The 24684-nt window shown below is 38.7% G+C and overlaps 1 protein-coding gene across 2 annotated transcripts in view; it reads right to left on the bottom strand.

The window, feature by feature from the left end:
- Nucleotides 1-336: 336 nt before the first annotated feature.
- SLC17A6 (solute carrier family 17 member 6) overlaps nt 337-24684 on the bottom strand; it is a 31227-nt gene continuing 6879 nt past the window's right edge. For both annotated transcript variants that reach the window (XM_059848155.1, XM_059848153.1), the window contains 9 exons: nt 11569-11683; nt 8451-8538; nt 8260-8346; nt 7224-7366; nt 5110-5259; nt 3708-3840; nt 2912-3022; nt 1351-1478; nt 337-669 (listed from right to left, as the gene is read on the bottom strand). In XM_059848155.1, the coding sequence (XP_059704138.1) occupies nt 337-669; nt 1351-1478; nt 2912-3022; nt 3708-3840; nt 5110-5259; nt 7224-7366; nt 8260-8346; nt 8451-8538; nt 11569-11683 (1288 nt within the window). The remainder of the gene's footprint in view (nt 670-1350; nt 1479-2911; nt 3023-3707; nt 3841-5109; nt 5260-7223; nt 7367-8259; nt 8347-8450; nt 8539-11568; nt 11684-24684) is intronic.

Consider the following 24684-nt stretch of genomic DNA (forward strand, 5'->3'; position numbering starts at 1 on the left):
AAGAGCATTAGATGTGCCAACTCGGTCGCTTAGTTGTGCTTTAATCTGTAATTATGAGTCTTAGCTCTTGTATGCTGTAAAGTATCTACTTGCCTCTATAGTTTTGACCAGTAAACCCTTAAAACTCTAATGTTTATAGAACAAATATAACCTAATGAAAGTGATAACGTCACAACTCATACAGATTGCACTTTGATGTATTTTTTTTTTTTTTACAGTAAGACCTTCCTGTTTGATATGTGTTTACATGTTTATACCACATTTTATTTCTGTGTGCAAACAATCACAATGAATTGAATCACAAACACTACAAAATATACCAAATATTTAGGTTTGTTATGAATAATCTCTTTCCTTGTAGTTGTATGAGTCTTGTACTTCCTCTTGTACAAATTCCTCTTTTTTCTCCCAGCCATTAGGCCAGCCACCATTGACCTGGGTCGTAGCACCGTAAGACTTGGTGGTACCATAATTTACATAATTCTGAGTAATGTCCCCTGTCTCCTCAGCAAGTTCATCTTCATGAATAAAGCCACATTTCTCTTCACTTGTCTGTTCAGGGTCTGCCCAGGGCTGCTTCTCTCCTGAAGCAAATATGCCATAGAAGATCACACCTCCATAGTGCACCAGAGCAGCAATGAGGAAGACATACTGCCATTCTTCACGTGTCTGTAAAGAAGAAATTAAAGCAACAATGAGGAAGACATACTGCCATTCTTCATATGTCTGTAAACAAGAAATTAAAGCAACAGTGAGGAAGACATACTGCCATTCTTCACGTGTCTGTAAACAAGAAATTAAAGCAACAATGAGGAAGACATACTGCCATTCTTCACGTGTCTGTAAAGAAGAAATTAAAGAAACAGTGAGGAAGACATACTGCCATTCTTCACGTGTCTGTAAACAAGAAATTAAAGCAGCAATGAGGAAGACAATACTGCCATTCTTCACGTGTCTGTAAACAAGAAGTTAAAGCAACAATGAGGAAGACATACTGCCATTCTCCACATGTCTGTAAACAAGAAATTTGCCCAATCAGAGTAGCACATAGATTTGCCTAATTCTTCTGAGCTGCAAGATTTAAATCAGGGATTGAGGTTGTGATAGCACAGCTAAAACAGTCAGGGGTCCATTTCAGAAATGTTTATATCCATCTTTCTTTGAAAAATTTGTCAGCCCACAAAAGCACCAACCTAATGGGCATACAGTGAAGCATGCCTCAAATTTGCATCCCTGGATGCAAGTCCCAGACTCCAGCATGGATATCCTGCAAGTTGTATTATAGAAAGGTCTTTCTCCTTAAAGCAGTTGTATCAAACTGGAAGATTTGAAAATGGTGTTTCCATTTACCTTGTTCTTTGTCATTGCTCCAACAATTATAGGGCAAACCATTCCAGACAAGGTCCCGACTCCATTAGAAATGCCCATTAAAATGCTAGCATACCTTGGGGCAATGTCTAAGTGGTTGACATTGAATCCTGCAATAGAAAGGTCAGTGAGTGTTCACACCCAGAGCAGAGCAGCACTTCAGTTGAGAAAAGTGACATGACATTTTTACTCTAACGTATTTGGGCTGCTTAATTGCATTTCTTTATCCCTAAAAGACTTACAAGGCTTAAATATTCCTAGAGAGACTCTGGGGTTTCATTTCCTTGTAAAATATTTTAAAGGGATACCAGGTAAATTTTCTCCCAAAACTGCAGTTTAAGAAAACCCCAAAACCTCCCAGCAGTGTCTCTGTGGAGTAGGAGAACCCAGAAAATATTTAGGCAGGGAAAGCACTTGCATTTCACAGTCCCTTCCATGACCATTTCATGCTGAAAATAACATCTCTTATCTTCTCCCAGTACATAACATGTTCTTTTCCTATTGCCCACATTTTTCTCTCACATAGATCAGAAGTAGGGGGTTATTTTCTATTCTTCAGTGTTAAAATTGAGAAAAAATCAGTATCTATAACTGAATTACTAATTAATTTTGAAAGATAGTTACTTGTCCTCTTGCATTTTCAGCAGCACAATTCTGTTGAAAATGTATGCAGCAACTATTTAAATAATCTAAAGAGACAGAAGGAATTGTTTCCAAAATGAGTACTTAAATAAGTGAGAACAGAACCCAAATCTTAGGATACAGAGAGTATAATGGAAAGGTGATATGGTCAGCTGGGGGAAAGAGCAACACCCTTCCCAAATTGTACAAAACAAGAATGATTCCTTGCAGAATGCATGAGATTAAGGGCAGATTTACTGGAGGAGATTTTAGGTGTTTAGGTGTTTTTTTCATTTAGGCACCAAATGAAAGAGAGCCTGTCTGAGCCATAAGGAACCAGCATGGGAGAGGATACTGAAATCACAGTGGGAACACAAGGGGAGGCCAGGTGACTTGTGCTTGGGAAGGGGAAAGGGCTGATGAATCAGCAGGAAAGGGGGATAGCTGAACTTTTAATTCAGAAAAGAAATTCTAACAGTTAGGCCCCAAAATAATATAATACTAACAGGCTCCAGATTAATAAAATAATACAATATTAGCAAAGAAATAACCAGCATACAGTGGGAAAAAAATAAAATATTTGTATTTAAACAAAGATGTGTAAATTTAAGTATCATTATGTAATACCAATCTATTTGTCTTCTATGCTTGATTTCAAGAAGAATCTGTAATGTACATTAGCATCTTAATGAGAAGAGAGCCTAATTTGCTGCAATGGACATGGAAAAGATTGAACTATTTGAACAGAAATAATCTAATATAAAATCTGTAATACCAAGTGTACATTCCCTTATAATGATCATAAATAATGGGAATTCCAAAGTGAGTGGGCTTTTTAATTACTATGCATGAACAAAAGCAAAGATGGATGCTTTGTCTCCTTAGATAAAATAGTTTAGTGTCAATAGTAATATAATCTTACCAGATATGGCAAATCCACTAAAGCCCACAGCAAGCACTAAGAATGAAATAGCCACTCCTTTGCTGTGTGAATATCCCACCACGAGGAGAAGAGTTGCTTCCATCCCAAAACCTGGTGAAATAATAAATAAAACCAGACACTGAGTTACATTCCCTCTCAAGCACTGCAGGCCTTGGAATGCCATGATATTTCATAGGAACACAAATAAAACATTGCCTCAGAGTGGGATACAATCAGGTCTAAAAAAACCTCATGTTATTCCTCTCAAATAATATTTTTACTCTTTATATGCTAATTTATTGCCACTTTCTGTCATTTGTAGGATGAAAATAAATATTTGTGAAGTGGTTAGGTCATTCCAGTCAGCTCTCAGGGGTAACCTGCTGGTGAATTTTCCAGCCCTCACCACAGCTAATGTGGCTTTAACACCTCAGAAGTCAAGGATGTCATGTCAGGTAGTGGTCTGGGCTCTCTTAGTGAAGAGGGTGTTTAGAAGAGCAGCTAAGGCTGAGTAAATAGCTAAGAGTAGGCAAATTCCCCTCCAAGACCTCTAAATTATTATTATTATTATTAGTTATTTGGTATTTGGTTTTTCAAACACCAAATAACTCCATGGCCAATGAGAGCACCTGTGTTTTCTTTTATTTAGTGACTACATCTGCATTGCATAAAAAGTGCAGAAAGCATTGCCTCCTAAGAACACACAGCTGTGCAGTTTGTCTCTTTATTCTACACAGAACACAATAGGAGCATCAAATCCCTTCAAGAAACTTCTAAATAAAATAGAAAGGCTTACCTCCACAGTTCATTATCTTTCTCACATTGGTGGTTGAAACAATCTGCCTGCTTCTTAAAAAGTCAGCAATTTGTCCCCCAATAGGAACAATAATTGTCATCACTAAATGTGGCACAGCAGATAAGATACCCACCTAAAATTAAAATTAGAATTAGCAAAGTATAAACCATAAGAAAATTTTGATTCTTCATTTTCTGAAGCATTCAGCAGCTAATTAATTATTTTTGTTCAATGTCACATTCTGTGTTAAAACTTAAAGCCTTGGGTTGTGAAATGAACAAAACTAGTGAGCTGAAGTTTTTATTTTATTTTTTTAAATTTTATTTTATGAAGTGCAGTGAGAATTTTTAAGAACTTCTGATGCCATGACCCTTGTTGTTTATAGATTGTTTTCATAGTTTATATTTAAGCTAAAGCTTTATAGTGCCCATGTCAGAATCTTCAGGAAATTCCTGCTCAAAGGTGTAAAACTGAATTGCTGCATTTCTTTCAGTCTTTAGTGCAGCTTTGCAGCAAGCCTCACATGCCCAGAGAGGTTCCCTGTGGATCATCATCACGTGCACAATTTGCCTTTGGTTTCTTTGGACCAAGCTGCAAAGTGTATGTGGGCAAAAGATATGTCTGAAAAGCTTTGTATGCAGGGAAAGATAAAATACTGACTATCCCCTGGTGGTACTCAAAGTGCTCTGCACACATGGCAGAATCAGAGCAGTTCTCTTGTGGTGGCTCCAATGGATTCTGTGTGTTATTCTTATTTACCTGGCAGGTCTGATGCAAACTCCACACGAATCCCAGGGAGCCTCAGCACCCCTGCAGCTCACACTTTGCCTTTGCTCCTTTCTGGATGAGAAAGGGGGAGCAGCTCTCACCACATTAGGGGTGCATAGAGGAAGGTGACAAATTTATTACACTGTCCTGCCTGGAGCAAGATGGCCCTGCTTCGTGAAAGGCACCTGGAAAAATCCATCTGCCAGTGTTTTCTGTGAGCTTTGGTGGGATTCTGCAACCCCTGGGGCATCAGGGACAGGGTGTGGTGGGTCTGCTGGCACCTTTCTGACACCAAGCATGATCTGGTTTGGAGCCCTCAGCTTGCAGTGCAGCCCCAAGCAAATCATCACTAAATCCCACCCTGCCTGCACCTTTCCCTATCCCATCCTTTGTCATAGCTGTTACTTCACTTCTTCCTGCTGGTCAAGGAAACAGGAACTGGGATGAGTAAGATTTAAGGTGTAAATCCATTGGAAAGATTTGTAACACTTTCCTTTCCTATTCTTAATAAATCCTACAATGCTTTATTGTAGTAATACTACAACACTTAATACAATAATTCTTAATAAATACTGCAAATGTAGCTCTGATATTTACATAGTTAAGATAAAAGCGTCACATTCTTTTTACATACCTTGCTTATTTCAAATCCAAACACTTCCTCAAAGTAAGCAGGCTGACTAATTAGCAGCAAGTAAAAAGTCCAGCTTCTACAGAAGTTTGCAACTATTATTGCATAGACTGGCATAGATGTAAAAAATTTCCTCCATGGTGTTTTGTATTTCTGAAACACAGAAAGGGGATCCAGTTACCATGCTGGTCATTACCAACCATCCATCTTCCCTTTCCTCACCCTTTTGTTTTAGCTGTGGTTGGTCCAACAAGCACAACCATGCCCAGCATATAAAAGTTACCACAAAATGGAGAACCTCAGTGATGCTTAATTGTACCACAGCACTCAGGTACAAGTGCTTTTATGTCAGAGATATAAATATGTACATGGCCATAAGACAAAAACAGTCCTGCCTTTAAATAATAATGTCTTTAAAAGACAGTGTTGCTGTATGCAAGGAAACAGATTTGACACTAACTGCATGATTTCTTTCAGATTTACTGCAAACAGATATTTAAATCTGAATTGCAGTAGTCTACTTTTTTTTTTTTTTTTTTAATCAAGCCCCAGCTGAATCTGCTTGGTCAGTATATTTTTTTTGTTTGTATTATTGTATTTTTTAAATAAATTGCAGGAAAAAGAAAGACAGATGGAGAGCCCTGCTGAGTGCCAGCACCTGTCCACTAGCCCAGGCTTCCACCCATCTGTGTTGATCCAAACACAGGATTCATATCCAGATAAGGGCTTGAAAATCATTTCAGCAAGAATTCAGGCTGAATTCTTCTCCTGTTGATTTGAATACTGGTTTTTCTTCAAGAAAAAACAGCCTATAGATAGATATGTGCAACACCTTGTATACCTATTAAATTACACTTAAGTGACAGGTATGGATTAGGTGACTTAATTAATGAGAAGCCAGCCAGAAAATCTGACTTGATGGTATGGGAAGAATTTCAGCTTAAATGTTTTAGAGGCAACTAAACTATTGATACAAGATAATCACTTTGGAAAAAAGTGTTTAATTAAAAAGCTGTGGTAAAAAATAGAAATTGTACAGTCCAAATTAGAATTGTGTGGGCATCCTTCAAAGTAACTCGTTTCACATCAGGTTTTCAAAAGCATGAGCCCCACTGAAGGCTGCTGAATATCAACTGAGACAGGCCCTCAACAGCACCCAAAAATTTCAGCTATCAAAAAATGACTCTGTCATATTTTCAGTTCCGTATTTAATACTAAATCAAGTTTTTGCTAAGTTAAAAATTGTTAATTCCTGAGTTCCATGAGGAACCAGTGTTCTGACCAAATAGGAAATATAATGAGGGTCTGCTGGGAATGGATGCTGTATAAAATTTAGGCACATGAAGTGAGGCTTAAACAATTTTTTTTATTTTGCTGAGTGAGTGAGCAAACATGGAAATAGCTTCTTTAAAACTTTCCAGCAGTTACAGAAATAAGATGATTATTAGTTAGCACAATTGGAATGGTAAGTGGCTGGAAAATTCAGAGTTCATACATGGTTTTAGGTCATTCATGGCTCTTGAGAGCTAAACCAGTACAGAACTAAGATTGTGAGAGGCTTGATAACAAGTCTCCAGCAAAATGACTGCAATGATAGGAAATGCTCTGATGGATCTCAAAGCATGCTCTATTGCACCTTGCAGTTTTTCTGGCAGACAAAACATAAAATAATAAGGATGGGCATTTTCTGATGTTCTGGGGACCTCAAAAGACACAGAGCAGTGCTTTTCCTGCAGTTTGTTTTTAGGAAGAGGAAAACCTTCCAGAAATTACTATACAGGAATTAAACTGACTTTTTCAGTTCAATATAGAAGAAAAGTCTAAATAAAGTTGCAGTTTCAAATGTAGCTGTACCTCTTTTTTATCATTTGAAGCAGACAAAGAGGCACAAATTCCATTCCAGAAAAGCAGCAGCCACCCAGAAACCCACCAGCAGATTTAAGATCTTCCCATCCCCCAGGAACACACTGGTTCAAATTGCTCAAAATGCACTTTTCAGTCTTAAAGTGAGCGTTTGATTTTTTTTTTTTTTTTTTGTTCTTGTCTTTATTTGGTTGCTGGGATGTTTATTTTTTTTACTGTCTCATTGGAAAGCAGTGTGTGGGTAATATTCTTACTTCCATTGCACCTAGGAGGTTGGCACTCTCTCCAATGCTCTCTTCTATGTATCTCCTCTCTTCATCTGTGATTGTAGGATGCTTTGCAGGACTCTCATAGGAAACCAAAAGCCAAAACATGTACCAGACTATACCAAAGCTCCCTTTGGAACAGAAAGAAAGACTTTGAAAAGAAATGCACAATAAAGCAGCAAACAAGGAAGAAAAATCTGTGAATTGCAACAAATTTAAGTGGCAGTTGTTGCCCCTGAGTTCTCTCAGTAGAGATAACTCTGCAACAGAGAGTTTGGTCCTGTGAATAATACTTGTGCAAAATACCTGCAGAACTACAGCACAGTGAAGTAGTCTCTGCTTTGTTTGCAGAATTATTTCACTGCAAGTGAATATTCACTGATCTCAACATCAATTTGCACCATAAAACAGCTTCCATTTCATTTCACCAAACTGTAAGTGAGGGCACATCCAGCTTTAAGATGCTGATGTTTGATTACTGCACTAATATTTTTACCTGGAGAATAGAAGACCCTGGCAACTTTTTCAACACAGCAATGCACTTCCTGACTAGTTTATTAAATAATGCTTCCCCTAAAGTCACATAAATGCAGAATGAATTCCCTTGGGACATTCTTTTCTGTCAGTGTAGGTTAACATAACTGGTGGGAATAAAGTCAGGTAGGTCTTCAGATAAAAATCAGGACAACTAATTCAGGGCAGGCACTCTAAATCTGCAGTTTTATCAGTGTGAGAGGTGTTCATGTGAGCAGAGATACTACAGATCTGCCCAGAAGTCTGCATTGTGCTAAAAGTAATGAAGGTTTCAATGTGAGCTAGCTTTTCTTGTTTTATTCTCTTGCTTCCTTACACTCTCCTCTCTTTAAATTCAGTTCTCTCACAGTTCTTTCACCTAGACTGTATTTTTAGATTAGAAGTCCCACCTCTCTGGGGTTTTTTGTCCTCTCAACAGTAGCTTTTGCATGTTTAGAAAGGGTAGAGGAAGGGCACACCATCCTGGAGTGAGATGAGCAGAAATGCCTACCATACACATAGAACACAGAAGACCACCCCGTGTACTGCACCAGAATCCCAGCTAAAGGCATTGCAATCACAGCTCCTGCATAGGAACCTACAAAACAAGACATGGGGGTGAGCAGGGAGGGCAAAAAAAATCAGTTTGAGAACAATCATGCATTACAAATAGAAGGAAGAGAAAAATGCAGGGCTACTCACCACAAAAGGAAGTGGTTGCTAACCTACTTCTCTCTAGTGGGGGGGCCCACTTGCTCCAAATGCCATGGCAGGCAGGGTAGGTGACCCCCTGGGGAAGGGGGTGCCACAGGTTAGCTAAAGCTGGTCAGTCACTCAGTTAATTGTCTTTGCATGAGCTTCTGTCTTTAATTGCTATAAACAAGAGGTTGAGAATGCTCTGCAGCCTTACAGCAAAATCTGAGCACAGCCACTGAAAAACGCCAATATCTACTCAGGCTGGGTTTTGTGAATCCCTTCAAATCATTAGAGAGACTGCATGGAACAGATATAAAACATGTTTCCTTCTCAAATCATTAGAGAGACTGCATGGAACAGATATAAAACATGTTTCCTTTTCAAATCATTAAAGACACTGCATGAAACAGATATGAAACGTTTCCTTCTCAAATCATTAAGAGAGACAGTATGAAACAGATATAAAACATGTTTCCTTCTCAAATCATTAGAGAGACTGCATGAAACAAATATAAAACATGTTTCCTTCTCAAATCATTAGAGAGACAGTATGAAACAGATATAAAACATGTTTCCTTCTCAAATCATTAAAGAGACAGTATGAAACAGATATAAAACATGTTTCCATCTCAAATAATTAAAATGACTGTATGAAACAGATATGAAACATGTTTCCTTCTCAAATCATTAAAGAGACAGTGTGAAACAAATATAAAACGTTTCCTTCTCAAATCATTAGAGAGACTGCATGAAACAGATATGAAACATGTTTCCTTCTCAAATCATTAAAGAAACTGCATGAAACAGATATGAAACATGTTTCCTTTTCAAATCATTAGAGAGACAGTATGAAACAGATATAAAACATGTTTCCTTCTCAAATAATTAAACAGACTGTATGAAACAAATATAAAACCTGTTTCCTTTTCAAATCATTAGAGAGACTGCATGAAACAGATATGAAACATGTTTCCTTCTCAAATCATTAAACAGACTGTATGAAACAAATATAAAACATGTTTCCTTCTCAAATCATTAATCAGACTGTATGAAACAAATATAAAACCTGTTTCCTTCTCAAATCATTAAAGAGACAGTGTGAAACAGATATAAAACATGTTTCCTTTTGCTCCCCCTCCCCCTTCCAGGAAAGAATTCCAAATAATTGAAGAGTGTTAGTGCACAAGAACCAGAGTCAAAGGAAGGATGACAGCACAGATTCTCTCAAGTCTTTCTAATGCAGGACCCATTTATCCAACCCTTATTTTTTTTACCTAGCATTTAAAGCAAAATTTAGGAAATACTGTTTAAAGTGACACTGCTCTAAAACTAGAAAATAAGATCTATACCCACTTAGAAGTATGCTCCTAAGAGAAGTTTTTCACTCTGTCTTTAATGAACCTACTTGAGCATATAAAGTAAGTATTTAAATGATATTATTTGACTTGGTTTTAAACCAGCTACCTTTTAGGTCTCTCTTCAAAACCAGCCTTTAACTTAGCAATAGAAAAATGAAACATGCAGCGTTGAAATTTTCAAGGATGTTATACGAAATGTACAGTAATTCCTGACTAACATGTACAAATGTACACAGATTTGTGATCCAAAATTGTGGTATATGCATATACACCATATATGTGTTATATAAAAAAACCTGTATAAAGGTGAAAGGAAAGGGAAAGGGAAAAGGAAAAGGAAAGGGAAAAGAAGAAGGAAAAGGAAAAAAAGGAAAGGAAAAAAGGAAAGGAAAAGGAAAAGGAAAAGGAAAAGGAAAAGGAAAAGGAAAAGGAAAAGGAAAAGGAAAAGGAAAAGGAAAAGGAAAAGGAAAGTAAAAAGGAGAGGAAAAAGGAGGAAAGGAAAGGAAAGGAAAGGAAAGGAAAGGAAAGGAAAGGAAAGGAAAGGAAAGGAAAGGAAAGGAAAGGAAAGGAAAGGAAAGGAAAGGAAAGGAAAGGAAAGGAAAGGAAAGGAAAGGAAAGGAAAGGAAAGGAAAGGAAAGGAAAGGAAAGGAAAGGAAAGGAAAGGAAAGGAAAGGAAAGGAAAGGAAAGGAAAGGAAAGGAAAGGAAAGGAAAGGAAAGGAAAGGAAAGGAAAGGAAAGGAAAGGAAAGGAAAGGAAAGGAAAGGAAAGGAAAGGAAAGGAAAGGAAAGGAAAGGAGGGGAGGGGAGGGGAGGGGGGGAGGGGAGGGGAGGGGGAGGGGAGGGGAGGGGAGGGGAGGGGGAGGGGAGGGGAGGGGAGGGGAGGGGAGGGGAGGGGAGGGGAGGGGAGGGGAGGGGAGGGGAGGGGAGGGGAGGGGAGGGGAGGGAGGGGGAGGGGAGGGGAGGAGAGGGGAGGGAGAGGAGAGGAGAGGAGAGGAGAGGAGAGGAGAGGAGAGGAGAGGAGAGGAGAGGAGAGGAGAGGAGAGGAGAGGAGAGGAGAGGAGAGGAGAGGAGAGGAGAGGAGAGGAGAGGAGAGGAGAGGAGAGGAGAGGAGAGGAGAGGAGAGGAGAGGAGAGGAGGAGAGGAGAGGAGAGGAGAGGAGAGGAGAGGAGAGGGAGAGGAGAGGAGAGGAGAGGAGAGGAGAGGAGAGGAGAGGAGAGGAGAGGAGAGGAGAGGGAGAGGGAGAGGAGAGGGAGAGGGAGAGGAGAGGGAGAGGGAGAGGGAGAGGGAAAGGAGAGGGAAAGGGAAAGGGAAAGGGAAAGGGAAAGGGAAAGGGAAAGGGAAAGGGAAAGGGAAAGGAAAGGGAAAGGGAAAGGGCTCAATTATTTTTTTCCTCTATTAAATTATGGCAAATCTCTTATTCATTCCAATAAAAACATGGCATGGTCAGGACTTAAGATACAACCTTATGTTTTTGTTAAATATTTATTCTGTGATGCTGACCAACAAGTAACTGCTGAGAATTACACCAGCATAAGCCTCATGCAGTGTAGGAGTTCAGTGAAACATCAGTGCTAAATGCAGATCTCCTTTTGCCATGACACTTTACAGCTGAAGGAAAATCAAACAGCAATAATTCATACATTGAAATCCTTTCTCCTCAACATCAGTAATAGATTTAAAAGCATTTCTATCCTCCTTCCAGAGCTACAGTTGCTAGCTAAAGGCTACCAAACCCCATGGCATTGACTAGTTTTGCATTTTCCATACCTCCACAAGGCCCTGCAGGATCCTGACGAAGATGACACATCCATAGTGCACCCTGGCTGCAGATGGGATCAGCATGTTGAGGGAAGATGTCAGCAGGATAGCAGCACCAAACACTCTGCAAAGGTGGCAAAAAGGGCAAAGTGAGTGACTGCTGTGCTCTCCCAACTGATTTGTTCTGCATATGCTCATCTATCAATGTAGGTGTTCCCTGCATGTGTTCTTGATATGGGGAATAGTCTGACTGCACTGGAAAGTGTCTGTTCCATCCAGTGTAATAATCTGTCTGGTGAGACCCACACCTAACATGGATGTGTTCATCTGTTTAGCATCATTAACTAAAGAAATATATCACAGGAATAGATATTATAATGTTCTTTATATGGGGAATAGACTGACTGCACTGGAAAAGTGTCTGTGTAATAATCTGCCTGGTGAAACCCACACCTAACATGGATGTGTTCATCTGTTTAGCATCATTAACGAAGGAAACATGTCTTATGCAATCACAGGTATAGATATTATTCTGTTCTTTATATGGGGAATAGACTGACTGCACTGGAAAGTGTCTGCTTCCATCCAGTGTAATAATCTGTCTGGTGAGACCCACACCTAACATGGATGTGTTCATCTGTTTGGCATCATTAACTAAGGAAATATATCACAGAATAGATATTATTCTGTTCTTGATATGGGGAATAGACTGACTGCACTGGAAAGTGTCTGCTTCCATCCAGTGTAACAATCTGTCTGGTGAAACCCACACCAAACATGGATGTGTTCATCTATTTGGCATCATTAACTAAGGAAATATATCACAGAATAGATATTATACTGTTCTTGATATGGGGAATAGACTGACTGCACTGGAAAAGTGTCTGTTCCATCCAGTGTAATAATCTGTCTGGTGAGACCCACACCAAACATGGATGTGTTCATCTACTTAGCATCATTAATTAAGGAAATATATCACAGGAATAGACATTATAATGTTCTTGATATGGGGAATAGTCTGACTGCACTGGAAATGTGTCTGCTTCCATCCAGTGTAACAATCTGTCTGGTGAAACCCACACCAAACATGGATGTGTTCATCTATTTGGCATCATTAATTAAGGAAATATATCACAGGAATAGATATTATACTGTTCTTTATATGGGGAATAGACTGACTGCACTGGAAAAGTGTCTGCTTCCATCCAGTGTAATAATCTGTCTGGTGAGACCCACACCAAACATGGATGTGTTCATCTACTTAGCATCATTAATTAAGGAAATATATCACAGGAATAGATATTATACTGTTCTTGATATGGGGAATAGACTGACTGCACTGGAAAGTGTCTGTTCCACCCAGTGTAATAATTTGTCTGGGAAGACCCAGACCAAACATGGATGTGTTCATCTATTTGGCATCATTAACTAAGGAAATATATCACAGGAATAGATATTATTCTGTTCTTGATATGGGGAATAGACTGACTGCACTGGAAAATGTCTGTTCCATCCAGTGTAATAATCTGTCTGGTGAGACCCACACCAAACATGGATGTGTTCATCTACTTAGCATCATTAACTAAGGAAATATATCTTATGCAATCACAGGTATAGATAGTATTCTGTTCTTTATATGGGGAACAGACTGACTGCACTGGAAAGTGTCTGTTTCCATCCAGTGTAATAATCTGTCTGGTGAGACCCACACCAAACATGGATGTGTTCATCTATTTAGCATCATTAACTAAGGAAATATATCACAGAATAGATATTATTCTGTTCTTGATATGGGGAATAGACTGACTGCACTGGAAAAGTGTCTGTTCCATCCAGTGTAATAATCTGTCTGGTGAAACCCACACCAAACATGGATGTGTTCATCTATTTGGCATCATTAACTAAAGAAATATATCACAGGAATAGATATTATACTGTTCTTTATATGGGGAATAGACTGACTGCACTGGAAAAGTGTCTGTGTAATAATCTGCCTGGAGAAACCCACACCAAACATGGATGTGTTCATCTGTTAAGCATCATTAACTAAAGAAATATATCACAGGAATAGATATTATAATGTTCTTTATATGGGGAATAGACTGACTGCACTGGAAAGTGTCTGTTCCACCCAGTGTAATAATCTGTCTGGTGAGACCCACACCAAACATGGATGTGTTCATCTATTTAGCATCATTAACTAAGGAAATATATCACAGGAATAGATATTATACTGTTCTTTATATGGGGAATAGACTGACTGCACTGGAAATGTGTCTGCTTCCATCCAGTGTAACAATCTGTCTGGTGAGACCCACACCAAACATGGATGTGTTCATCTACTTAGCATCATTAATTAAGGAAATATATCACAGGAATAGATATTATAATTTTCTTTATATGGGGAATAGACTGACTGCACTGGAAAATGTCTGCTTCCATCCAGTGTAATAATCTGTCTGGTGAAACCCACACCAAACATGGATGTGTTCATCTGTTTAGCATCATTAACTAAGGAAATATATCACAGAATAGATATTATACTGTTCTTGATATGGGGAATAGACTGACTGCACTGGAAAGTGTCTGTTCCACCCAGTGTAATAATCTGTCTGGTGAGACCCACACCTAACATGGATGTGTTCATCTATTTAGCATCATTAACTAAGGAAACATGTCTTATTTAATCATATATATTTAATTTAATCATAATAATTTTCCTAGAAACACCCACTTTAATTTTCACACTAATTTCAACCAAATCTGATTGAATTCTCCACCCTCTAGAAACAAAATTAGAGTTTATCTCCAAAGGGAGTGAGATGGTCAGTAAAAGAGTTTCCTATGTGCTTTAATTGTAAGGAAGTGACACCATACACTTGCTCCTTATAAAGCCAAACAGAACTCACTTTCATACAGGCCAAAAGCATGGGGAAGAATTTTAGAGCTGGGGCTTTCTTAGAGACAAGGGATAATCAATCTGGAAACATACATCTGTAGAAACCAGATAATCCTTACTGCTGTTTTTTCAGAGACCACTCACTACAAAATTCTCATTTTGATTCCACAGCCCCCTAATTTGAACTAAAGCACATTACAAAGTCTAAATAAATGCATGAAGTGGTGATTCATGTTCAATTCCACTGATTTGACTGAATTTTTATTTGATTCAAATAATATCCACCTCTGGTAAGAGGAAACCTTTTCCCCAGCATTACTGTGTCTTTTTTTGTGTCTACAGCTACATAATGCAAATATAAATCTGATGACACATGACATCACAGTATCTGATGTGGAACTGATTTGACAGCAACCTCTGACCTCCACTTGTGTTCCTCAGAAACTGCTACAGTGCCAGAAGTCATGGAGAAACAGACCTTGGGCTAAAGATGCAGGGTGAAAACCCTCCTCAAAGTCACAAAATTCCACACTCTGTGTTTAGAATCACAAAATCTTCAGATGGCCAGCTGAGCTCGTGCCACTCTTATCTGACCCATATTAAAGGGCTTGGTGAGGAATCTTTGCTCTAGAGCCCCAAATCTCCTCTCCTCATTTGATCTCCTGCTCAAGTTAAACAACATTCAGCTGTCTGCACAGCACATTTCTGGCTTTGCTTGTCACCACGTTCAATACATTTGCTGGGACTGATTGTGCTGCACTGTGAGGACTGTTTTGATCTAAATTGTCTTCTACTCTTGATTTCTTTAAGCTGCTACTCCAAAACTACATGCACTTCATTTCCTCACAATTTCAAACCTCCTGGTGCTCACACAAACTCCAGTGGTGTCCTGTCCTGGTAGAATCCTGTGAAGATAGAATATTAAAAAATGCCATCTCTCCACAAGGATGAGATTTACAGAATTGTTGCAGTAGGTGAATGTTCCTTCAAGGAAATTCCCTCGAGTTTTTTAATCCTGTGGCTGCAATCAGCTTCTGCCTGCACCCAGCTGAAAGCTGTTTCCCAGAACTGCCTCTGCTCTCATGATTACTGAGAAGCTTTTCCTTGGTTCTGCTCCTTCTGGAGGACAAAGGAAGCTGGGACTGGAGGAATGATCAGAGAATTGCTTCTTCCAGATTCAGACCTTGTGTTTAGACACACAGCACTGGTGAATATTCAGTTACACCAGGGTGTAGATGATGAAATAATCCTGCAGCATCACTCGTGAGCCAATTCTCTCTCTGAACTGTGCTTTATAAGAATGATTTCCTCTCTCTCCCCCAAATTCTAAGGATTTAAAAGCAGAATAAGTTGGAGTTAAATTATGGTTCTTGCAAGAAATGGCTATTTTATACTTTCTGTGAGTCCCTATTAAAAGTGATGTCAGGCCTGGCTATTCTAGTGAGTCCATTTCCTCTATAACTCTTCATCAAGAGCAGATAAATCTTCCTATATTTGCTTTGTATCTCTCAGCACACAATCATAAATATCATAGGCATTTCTCCTTTGGGCTCTTTAATCTTCTTAGGTTTATTTCCATAAATACTAAATTCTACCTAACAAAATATTGTGATATAATGCTGTTTTTTTGTAAAACCTTCCTGGTTTATTGCTTTTAATATCTCACTTAAATATATTTATTATTATTTAGATCAAATAAAAATTATTTTGAGCTACAGTCAATCAAAATATATTTGAAGGCAGCTCACATTTGAATATATTTAGTTGGGAAATGGAACATTCTGATTGTTCCTAGGGCATTTCAAAACTATTTTGCTGACTCACACATCAAACCCTCAAATTGTGAAATTGTGCAATCCTTTTTTTTTTTTTATTTTCGCTTACATTTTTTTCTGTCTATTAAGCTAGTGATTTATGATCCTTTATGTCTAATTTCTGCACCTTGCTCAATTTTTCTACAAGGCCAACTCCAGCAATGGGTTGGAAAGCTCAGATTTCTGATGCTCTCATGGCAAATTCAATGTGTGTGTGGTTCCATTGCTGTAGCACTGGTGGTTAATGCTCATCCTCAGGCATGAGACACATGAAAACACAGTTTCCAGCTGGTTTAGGAGTGCTCCTTCCCCTCCACACCCCACTGCAGTTTTGCTGCTGTGCCCTTGGTGCCTCTCTCCAGCTGTGCTTGCACAGCTGGGCTCTGGGGTGAGCCCAGCCTTGCTGCAGGTTCAGCCTTGGAAACCCATGGGGCTGCACGTGCATTCTGAGGTATCCCTGAAAATCCATTTCATTCTGGAAAAGGCTTTAATGCCATGGCACAGAGTAGGAGCTTCAGCAGATTGGAGGTAAGCTCTGGGAAAAGGGAATTGCAGCACAGAGATAGAGCAGGTGAGACCAGTGGCACTGCCATAATTCTTGGTCCTTGCATGAGGATGGGATTAAAATGTCTCCAGCAGCCCCTAGCCTCACAAAAAAATTCCTTTCTGACTCAAAATTAGCAACTGTGCAACTACATCTGGAGGAAAATAAACACATACAGGAGAAGACAATAAATACAGCAGTAGTACATCAAGGAGAGGAGGAAAACCCCAAAAAATTCTGGTCCTCAAAAGTGACCAGAAGCAGTCCTGAAACAAAAAATTATGCTGTGTTTATCTATTTCTATTTCTATTTCTAGACTGAGTAGACTCAGCCCCAAAAATCAGAATCTGTGACTGATCTTCAGGGTTTTTGCTGACACTGGCCTCAAAGGTCATGAACTGTGACTTAATCCTCCTGCAATATAAGGAGTAATAACAGCAAAATTGTATTTGAATGAGAGACATTTGGGATGGGAGAAGAGAAAGGAAATTTGACAGCTCAGGAGAAGTGCTTGGAATGAGGTTGCAAGGGGAATGAATCTGTTTGGGTTCCAAGGCGTTTGGCTCATTTTTCTCTTTTAAACAGAAGAAAAAGAAGAGTATTTATAGATTTCTAATCTCTGCATCTGTGCAGCAGCACTGTTGCCATCCCCCCTTGTCAGGAGATTCCCATTCCATGAGCATTCTGCAGGGGGACAGATGTTGTTACACAGCTGGGAGCAGAGGCAGCTGCAGAAGGGAGCTGGGCACAGAGCACTGCAGGTGCTGAGTGCCACAGATGGATGGCATATCCAGTTACACACAGGACAGCTGAAAGTCCTCACCAGAGGCATCCTGCTACCCCAGGGACTGGAAATTGCTGCAAAAGATTCATCCAACCCCTTTAGGTGGGTATGTGGTGCAATCAATTCCTCATCTGAGCCTCCTGTATTTTTATTTATGTCAATTTTTAATGTATTTGATAAGTTCCACAGTTATTGATGTCTCTGTTCTCTGAATAAGCAAAGTCACCTTGAGAAAATGAAACTTGTAGAATTTGAATGAGTCTTTTCTAAAGCATATGAAGTACCTTAATTAAATTTTTCCTTTAAAAAAGGTTGAAAAGTCACTCTGTATATTTAAAGTTAATTTTTAAACATTTTTTTTAAATGAGAAAATGCTGTAGTTTGAAGACGTGTAAATATATGCTCTAGCAGTGAACTACTAACACAATTTCATTAAAATTCAAAATAATTAAAGAACAGTAAGTCTTGGTCACTTAAGACTACAAAACACCATTGCATGTATTTAAACAGATTTACACTGAAAAGTACAAAATATAGAAAGTATTCAATGGCTTCCATAGAAAATTAACTGAAAATTAATTCAGGACTGTAACTGAACAGTTTTTCCCTCCAAAGTGCCACTGATCATCTTGTCATGGAAGATCTATCTACTGAATAGGGAAGTTTGATTGTTTTTTAGTTTTCTAGGGAATTGTAGGGTGTGGGTGGGTGTGTGGGGATGTGTGTGAAAGCATTTTGCACCACTACAATGAATTAAATTCAAAATATTTCAAATTGGTTTATTCTGACTGTGAACAGGAACCTCTGGGAAATGTAACCCATGGTCTTTTGTGAAAAACCTCTGCTTTGACAATTTCCCATGAATATTGCTCATATTCTAGAGGATATTATTTCCATTGGATGAAGGATGTGGATTGATCAAATGCTTGATTTGTAAACAGTGATAAAACATTTTCCTGGTCAGAGCTACAAATTCATCAGGTAAATTTGTTGGGCAAATAGGGTGGAAAATAGAGAGGATTGAAAACACAAGCTTTCTTCTGAGGTTTTCCCAACCTCCTTTAAAGATTAGATTAAAAAATCCTGCCATCATAAAAGAAATGAAATTTATTTGTATTCAGGTTGGTGAGCTGGTTTGCCAATTTCCTCACAGAAATCACCAGAAATATGCTGAAGAAAGACTTTTACTTTGATTTTACCTACTTTCACCTGTGACACACCTGCAATGGGCAGCAGCACCACGTAGTCATGGTTATGTTGTGTTTTCACACAATCCAAACAATATTTTGCCTGAGAAGAACTGCAAGGCTCAGTGCTCTATTAAATGCTGCATTTTTCCCAGTAAAACACTTTTTTCCAGTAAAACACAATGTCTAGGAAGAAGCAAGACAGGACCTAACTGGAATGTCTGTGGGCTTGCAGCAGCTCTTCAGAATCTTTTCTTCTGTGAATGTTGCTGGCAGTGAGAGCTTGTGACCCTCTCCTTAACTTAGATTTTTCTTTCAATACAAAGAAATTTCAAGGCTTAACTGGCACATTTCCCTCCTGACAAAGCCTATCTCTACCTGCATCAGGTGTGATGAGGGCCTTCTAAGACTTTGATACAGAACATGGGCATTTTGATGACCTGAATTTCCTAGAGTTTGATCTGCCAGGTTGGAAGATTAAAAAATCCCAAAAGATTCATGAGACTTTTAGCAAAACAGAGGATTCCAGGGGCTGGATCAAGCACTGACTGAAATGCCATGCAAAGATTAAATCCAGGTGTATCAGCAAGCCAGAGGAAGAAGTCCTTCACATTTCTGCCTTCCTCAAACCCCACTGCTGCCACTGACTCTTACCAAACCCACAGTTTTCAGGCTGTGCCTTCCATTGCTTGCTCCCAGACCTGCTCTTTGATGTGTCAATGTGCATTTTATAAAAACTTGGGCACTGCTGGATGGCAGCATCACTGGAGGGGATGCTAAATGTAGAAGGGTCATTAAATACAAATGGTTGTTCTTAGCAGCAAGTGCATTACATTGTCCTTTCAGCAACAGATCAGTTTCCATCTGAGAAGTTACAAGCATTTGGCCTACTCAGTGGTTTTTCTTTTCCAACTTTTTATTTCATATTCCCAGTATATATCTTCTATATAGAGAAGACACACACATATATATATATAAGATATATACCCAGCATTTGTCTTCTACCCATGTTGTTTCATTTTAATGGTTTTAATCTCTTCAGTTTGCACAGCCTCAATCCTATTTTCTTTCTTTTGCATCACTAAGCAAATCAGGTCCTCTAGACCTTGCCCTGCTTTTTTCCTTCATTCATCTGCTCACCCTCCCAATCCTCTCTCTTTCCTGTCTGAATTCAGCTGGGGAATCTCCCAACCTGCAGTTTTCTTTTACACCTCATTATACCTGTATATGTCTAGATAAAGCTCTGACTCATTCCTTCTAGCTCATCAGCTTTGGGACAGCTTCCTCTTTAAATATGGAATCTGCTAAATAATGTTTCAGACCAGGACTGTCTCATTTAAACCACCTCACCAGCAGGCTGTTCTTCATCTGCCTCTGCTGATTTACAGATACAGAACAGCCTTGTCACAGCAATCATCTGTAGGTTTAATTTGAAAGTGTTTTCTGGAGGATAACTGCACTCAAAAGCTGGATATCTGTGCTGCTTTTTGGAGTGTTTTCTGATTTATGGGGCACATGTCCCAGCTGATTGTGCCAGGACTGCTCAGAGGCAGGGCAGATTCCTTCACAGCAAAATGACAGTGACATCAGTGTTTGTATGCAACCAACCTAAATAACATTTTAGTGCAACAAACCCAGTGTAGAAATTGTTTTGGACTGAAGCAACAAAGCCAATAGAAGTGATTAAGGATACCTGTTGCACAGAGTGTGTGCAGTTAAAGCTCAGGAGCATCCCTGGGGTTTGTTTCAGAGACAGTTTTATTTATTTATTCATTCATTCATTTGTTATTTTTATTTTTATGTATCTTTATATTTATATTTATGTTTCTGTACATTATATATTATATTATATTATATTATATTATATTATATTATATTATATTATATTATATTATATTATATTATATTATATTATATTATATTATATTATATTATATTATATTATATTATATTATATTATATTATATTATATTATATTATATTATATTATACTATATTATATTATATTATATTATACCATATTATACCATATAGTATCATATCATTATAGTTATTATAATATGTTTATTTTATTATATTTATTATATTTATTATATTATATTTATTTTATATTATTATTATTATTACTACTACTACTACTATTACTCTTGTTCTCGTTCTTGCTGTTTTTTATTTATTAGTTACCACTGTTTATGCAGTAAGGATTTGTGGAAACTCAGGACTAGAAGAGAACTGGAGGTGAAGTTTTTTGGCAGCATTGGCATATCTGATATAATCCTAATAAATAATAAGTTTTTTACCAGCTGGTTCTGAAAGGGGTGTCCTGATATGGGGGTTGGAATTGGGGGATCTTTAAAGTCTCTTCCAACCCAAACCATTCTAGGATTTTCTGAAGGTATCTGGTAATTTTATGAAAACTGTGTAGTGGATTTTATACAGATAATTTGAGCTTATTTTTTACATTCCTTCCTCCTCATCAATGGAGGAAAGATTTTAAAAAATAAGCTCAAATTTCAAACATAACCCTACTCCAGTAGTTATATCTCAACAAATTTGGAAAATTTTAGATTTAGTCCTGAAAAAAACAGTCAAGGATAAATTTGTTTCTCTGCATTTTGTGTCCTGAGGATTAATTCCCTCCTGTATTTAACTAGTTCCAAAATTCCTCATTTGCCAATGCTGTGTTATACAGCTGCTTCTCAGTACCAGAGAAAATAACACTTTAGCCTACCAGAATCTAGCAGGAGGGGCCTTGAAAGCTAAAAGTTAAGCAGAATTAATGATGGTGCTTCCAGTGTGGGCAAACATGAACTGTGCTCTGAGTGACTCTGAAAAGATAATTTTTGCTTGATAATAGTGGGATTTTTTTTCTTTTTTTTTTTTTCTTCAGCTGTTCCACATGAATTTTCAGCTGTCCTTTGTATTCATCTCCTTGACTGCAAGCTGTGAGGAGCCACTCCTTTGGAAGACTCACACTACCTGGATTGATTTTTTAAAAATTATAAACCTATCCTCTCACTTGTTCACTTCCTTTGTAACCTAAATACTCCTGATAATATTTCTCTTAGTCTAGTTGTCTTTTTCAGTCGGTAATCACTCTGAGAACCCTGTGGCCATCACACTTCCTGTGAACAGAGACACAGCTGTGCCAGGATTCTCCTGGGAAGCTGTGAGAAAGCTCAGAGAGAGAATTTAAAAGCAGTGAGTATCTCTCTTTCTGTAAGTGTTGCTGGTAGATATCATTCTGCAGAGTGTGCTATCTATCCACAGCTCACCAATAGTGTGAGAGAAGATTCCAGTCAGGTCTCAAATCCACCACAGTTTCTATAAAACTGCAGATTTCTAATAATAAAGTGCCTTTTCATGCCTCCTGATGGTGGAGTCTCTGTATCACCTCTGGCTGTCCTGATACCTCTTCAGTGATAATAACCCTGCTTGGGATGACTTTTACCCATGTTTAGATTTCAAATTAACTTAGCAGAACTGAAGCCATCCTGGGGAGACACTGTTTGGCTGTCCTGTGGCACAGACAGCCATTCTGACTTATGTCCAGTGCAGGCTCTTTCCTGATGACTCTGTTGACCCCTCTGCTGTGAACATCTCCCTGTGAAATGCTCATCCTGGCAATTGAAGTTTTCCTAAATGACAGACAGAATGCAGTGTTTTATTCTGAACTGGGTCTTTGATTTGCATAAAACAGCACAAAACTGGGGTTGTGCCATGAGTATTGGAGAGGTAGGTGAACTCAGCCACCCAAACCACCAGAGACAATGATCCACCTCTGCCATTAGAGAGGAACACCTCTTCCCAAGCAGCACTCCTTGGCTGAGCATGCCCCATAGCAGAATTGCTTCAATCTGAGCCTCTTTAACAACAGCCTGTGGCCAGAAGCCATAGTATAGCAGCTTTATTTGGCTTCCTTAAATCAAGATAGAGCAGGTTATTTTCATTCACATGTGTGTATGGGAGGAGGGGGATGTGTCTCTGTGCTCCCCACACTAAATCCTATTATGAGCCCTTCATGAAGCATTAATATGGAAGAGCTGACCTCCTGCCATCTAATCCAGTATAATAAGGGCTTGGATACATTATTAATTTTTGTCACACATCTGAGGCCCCCTTTTATCCAGCAAACCCCCCCCCCTCCCACCTAAATCCCTCGTTGCATCATTAAATGGTGAAAACAGCTTCATCATTCCTGACAGAAAAATGGAAGGACCCTGAACCATATGGCAGAGGGAGCAGCAGCACCAGTTCCCCCAGTCCCCTTGCTGGGAGGACTGGGACTCAAAGGAGTCTGCAGTGCAGCAGGGTGACAGAATCATCCTGGGGGTTCTGTGCAATATTGGCTTCTCTGCCTGGGAGCAGATGAGACCCACAGCAGTGCCAGGGAGCAGAGACCTGCTCAGCCTGCTGGCTTTGGGGCTGAATGGGAGCAGTGGGGTTGGCAAGTGCAGCTCTGGGGGGTTCCCCTGGCAGGGCAAGGTCAGCCCAAGTGCTCAGAAGTTCACAAGTTGGCACTGGTTTAATTATCCACTAATCCCCTGCTCGTGCTGTGAATTAATCATTGTTTGCAAATCAGAAAGCAGGCAATGTTCTAAAAGAATGGGACAATTTCTCTTTTTGCAATAGGGAAATGCAAAGAGGAGGACTTCTGGACATCTTTCCATTTGTATTTCTAAACCAATCCTTTACCTTGAATTTTTATGCTTGTTGTAATTAAGGCAGAGTCAGAGATTGTGATTTCACTGACGTGCTAATGACAGTTTCAGTGAAAATCTGTGGAGCTCTGGGACAGGATGCACTGACAGTTGTCTGAAATACCATTCATTTTATCCACACAAATAACCCTATCAGATTACTTGCTGGGAAGAAGGACTGAGCCTTTAATAACAAGAAGAATGGCACTTGAGAAACAAAGATTAATTTGAAGCGAAACATTAATTTGTATAATTTCCTTCATAATAGAATGACAATGATTGAGAGCTCAGCACAGATGAGAGATAATTACATTGCAGAGAAATGTAGTACAGTCATGTAGTTACATTTTTTAATGTGAGCACTGCCAGGATTTGAGCTTTGACAGATAATAGGAAATATATGTCATTACCACAGGGGATTTTAATTTTTAAAAAACTGGCATTCTACTCTGCCCTTTGGGTCTCTCTGGGTCAGAAGGTTCTAATGTTTGAGTGTGCACAAATGAGCTAAAATGGTTACTCAGCTTCATTGTATAAAAACCAGCCTGTGATTATTGCAGATTTACTTTTGAAAAACTGCTTGGCACATTCAGTCAAACCTGGTATTTCTGTTTTAAATATGTAACTGCATTGGGAATTGATTCTCTATTGCATAGTCTAACAATGCCCTGAATTTCAAAGAATCTTTCCTGATTTACAGTAAATGTTTAAACAGTTCACTTAAGAAATCAGTGAGGAAATGCTGCCACAGCATTTTAGGACTGCTTGTGGTAGGGCAAGGGGTTTGTTACAGATTTCCAGCATAAAGGATATTTAAAGGGTGTATCAGAAGTTTAAAATATAAGGATATTTAAATTATCTTAAATTATCTTGATATTTAAATTATCTCCCATACACACATGTGAATGAAATTTAATGATATTTAAATTATCTGAGTACAGTCTGACACCTTTCCATGTGTGTGTGACAGCACAGCAGGTAGTTTATGCAGACAGCTGCAATAGCATGAATGTGAAAGAGGGAATATGATTTCAATTTATTAAATTTCTAGATTATAAACAAAACATGTGCTTACTTATGGGACCATGCAGCCTAAAATTCACTATGGCAACAGCCCCTAACACTTGCTTATCCCTTATATTTTGCTTAATTATCCCTCCACTGCAAACATTTCACAATAGCTAAAACACAACTTCC

Source organism: Haemorhous mexicanus, chromosome 6 (genome assembly GCF_027477595.1).
Source record: "Haemorhous mexicanus isolate bHaeMex1 chromosome 6, bHaeMex1.pri, whole genome shotgun sequence".
Classification (NCBI taxonomy): domain Eukaryota; kingdom Metazoa; phylum Chordata; class Aves; order Passeriformes; family Fringillidae; genus Haemorhous; species Haemorhous mexicanus.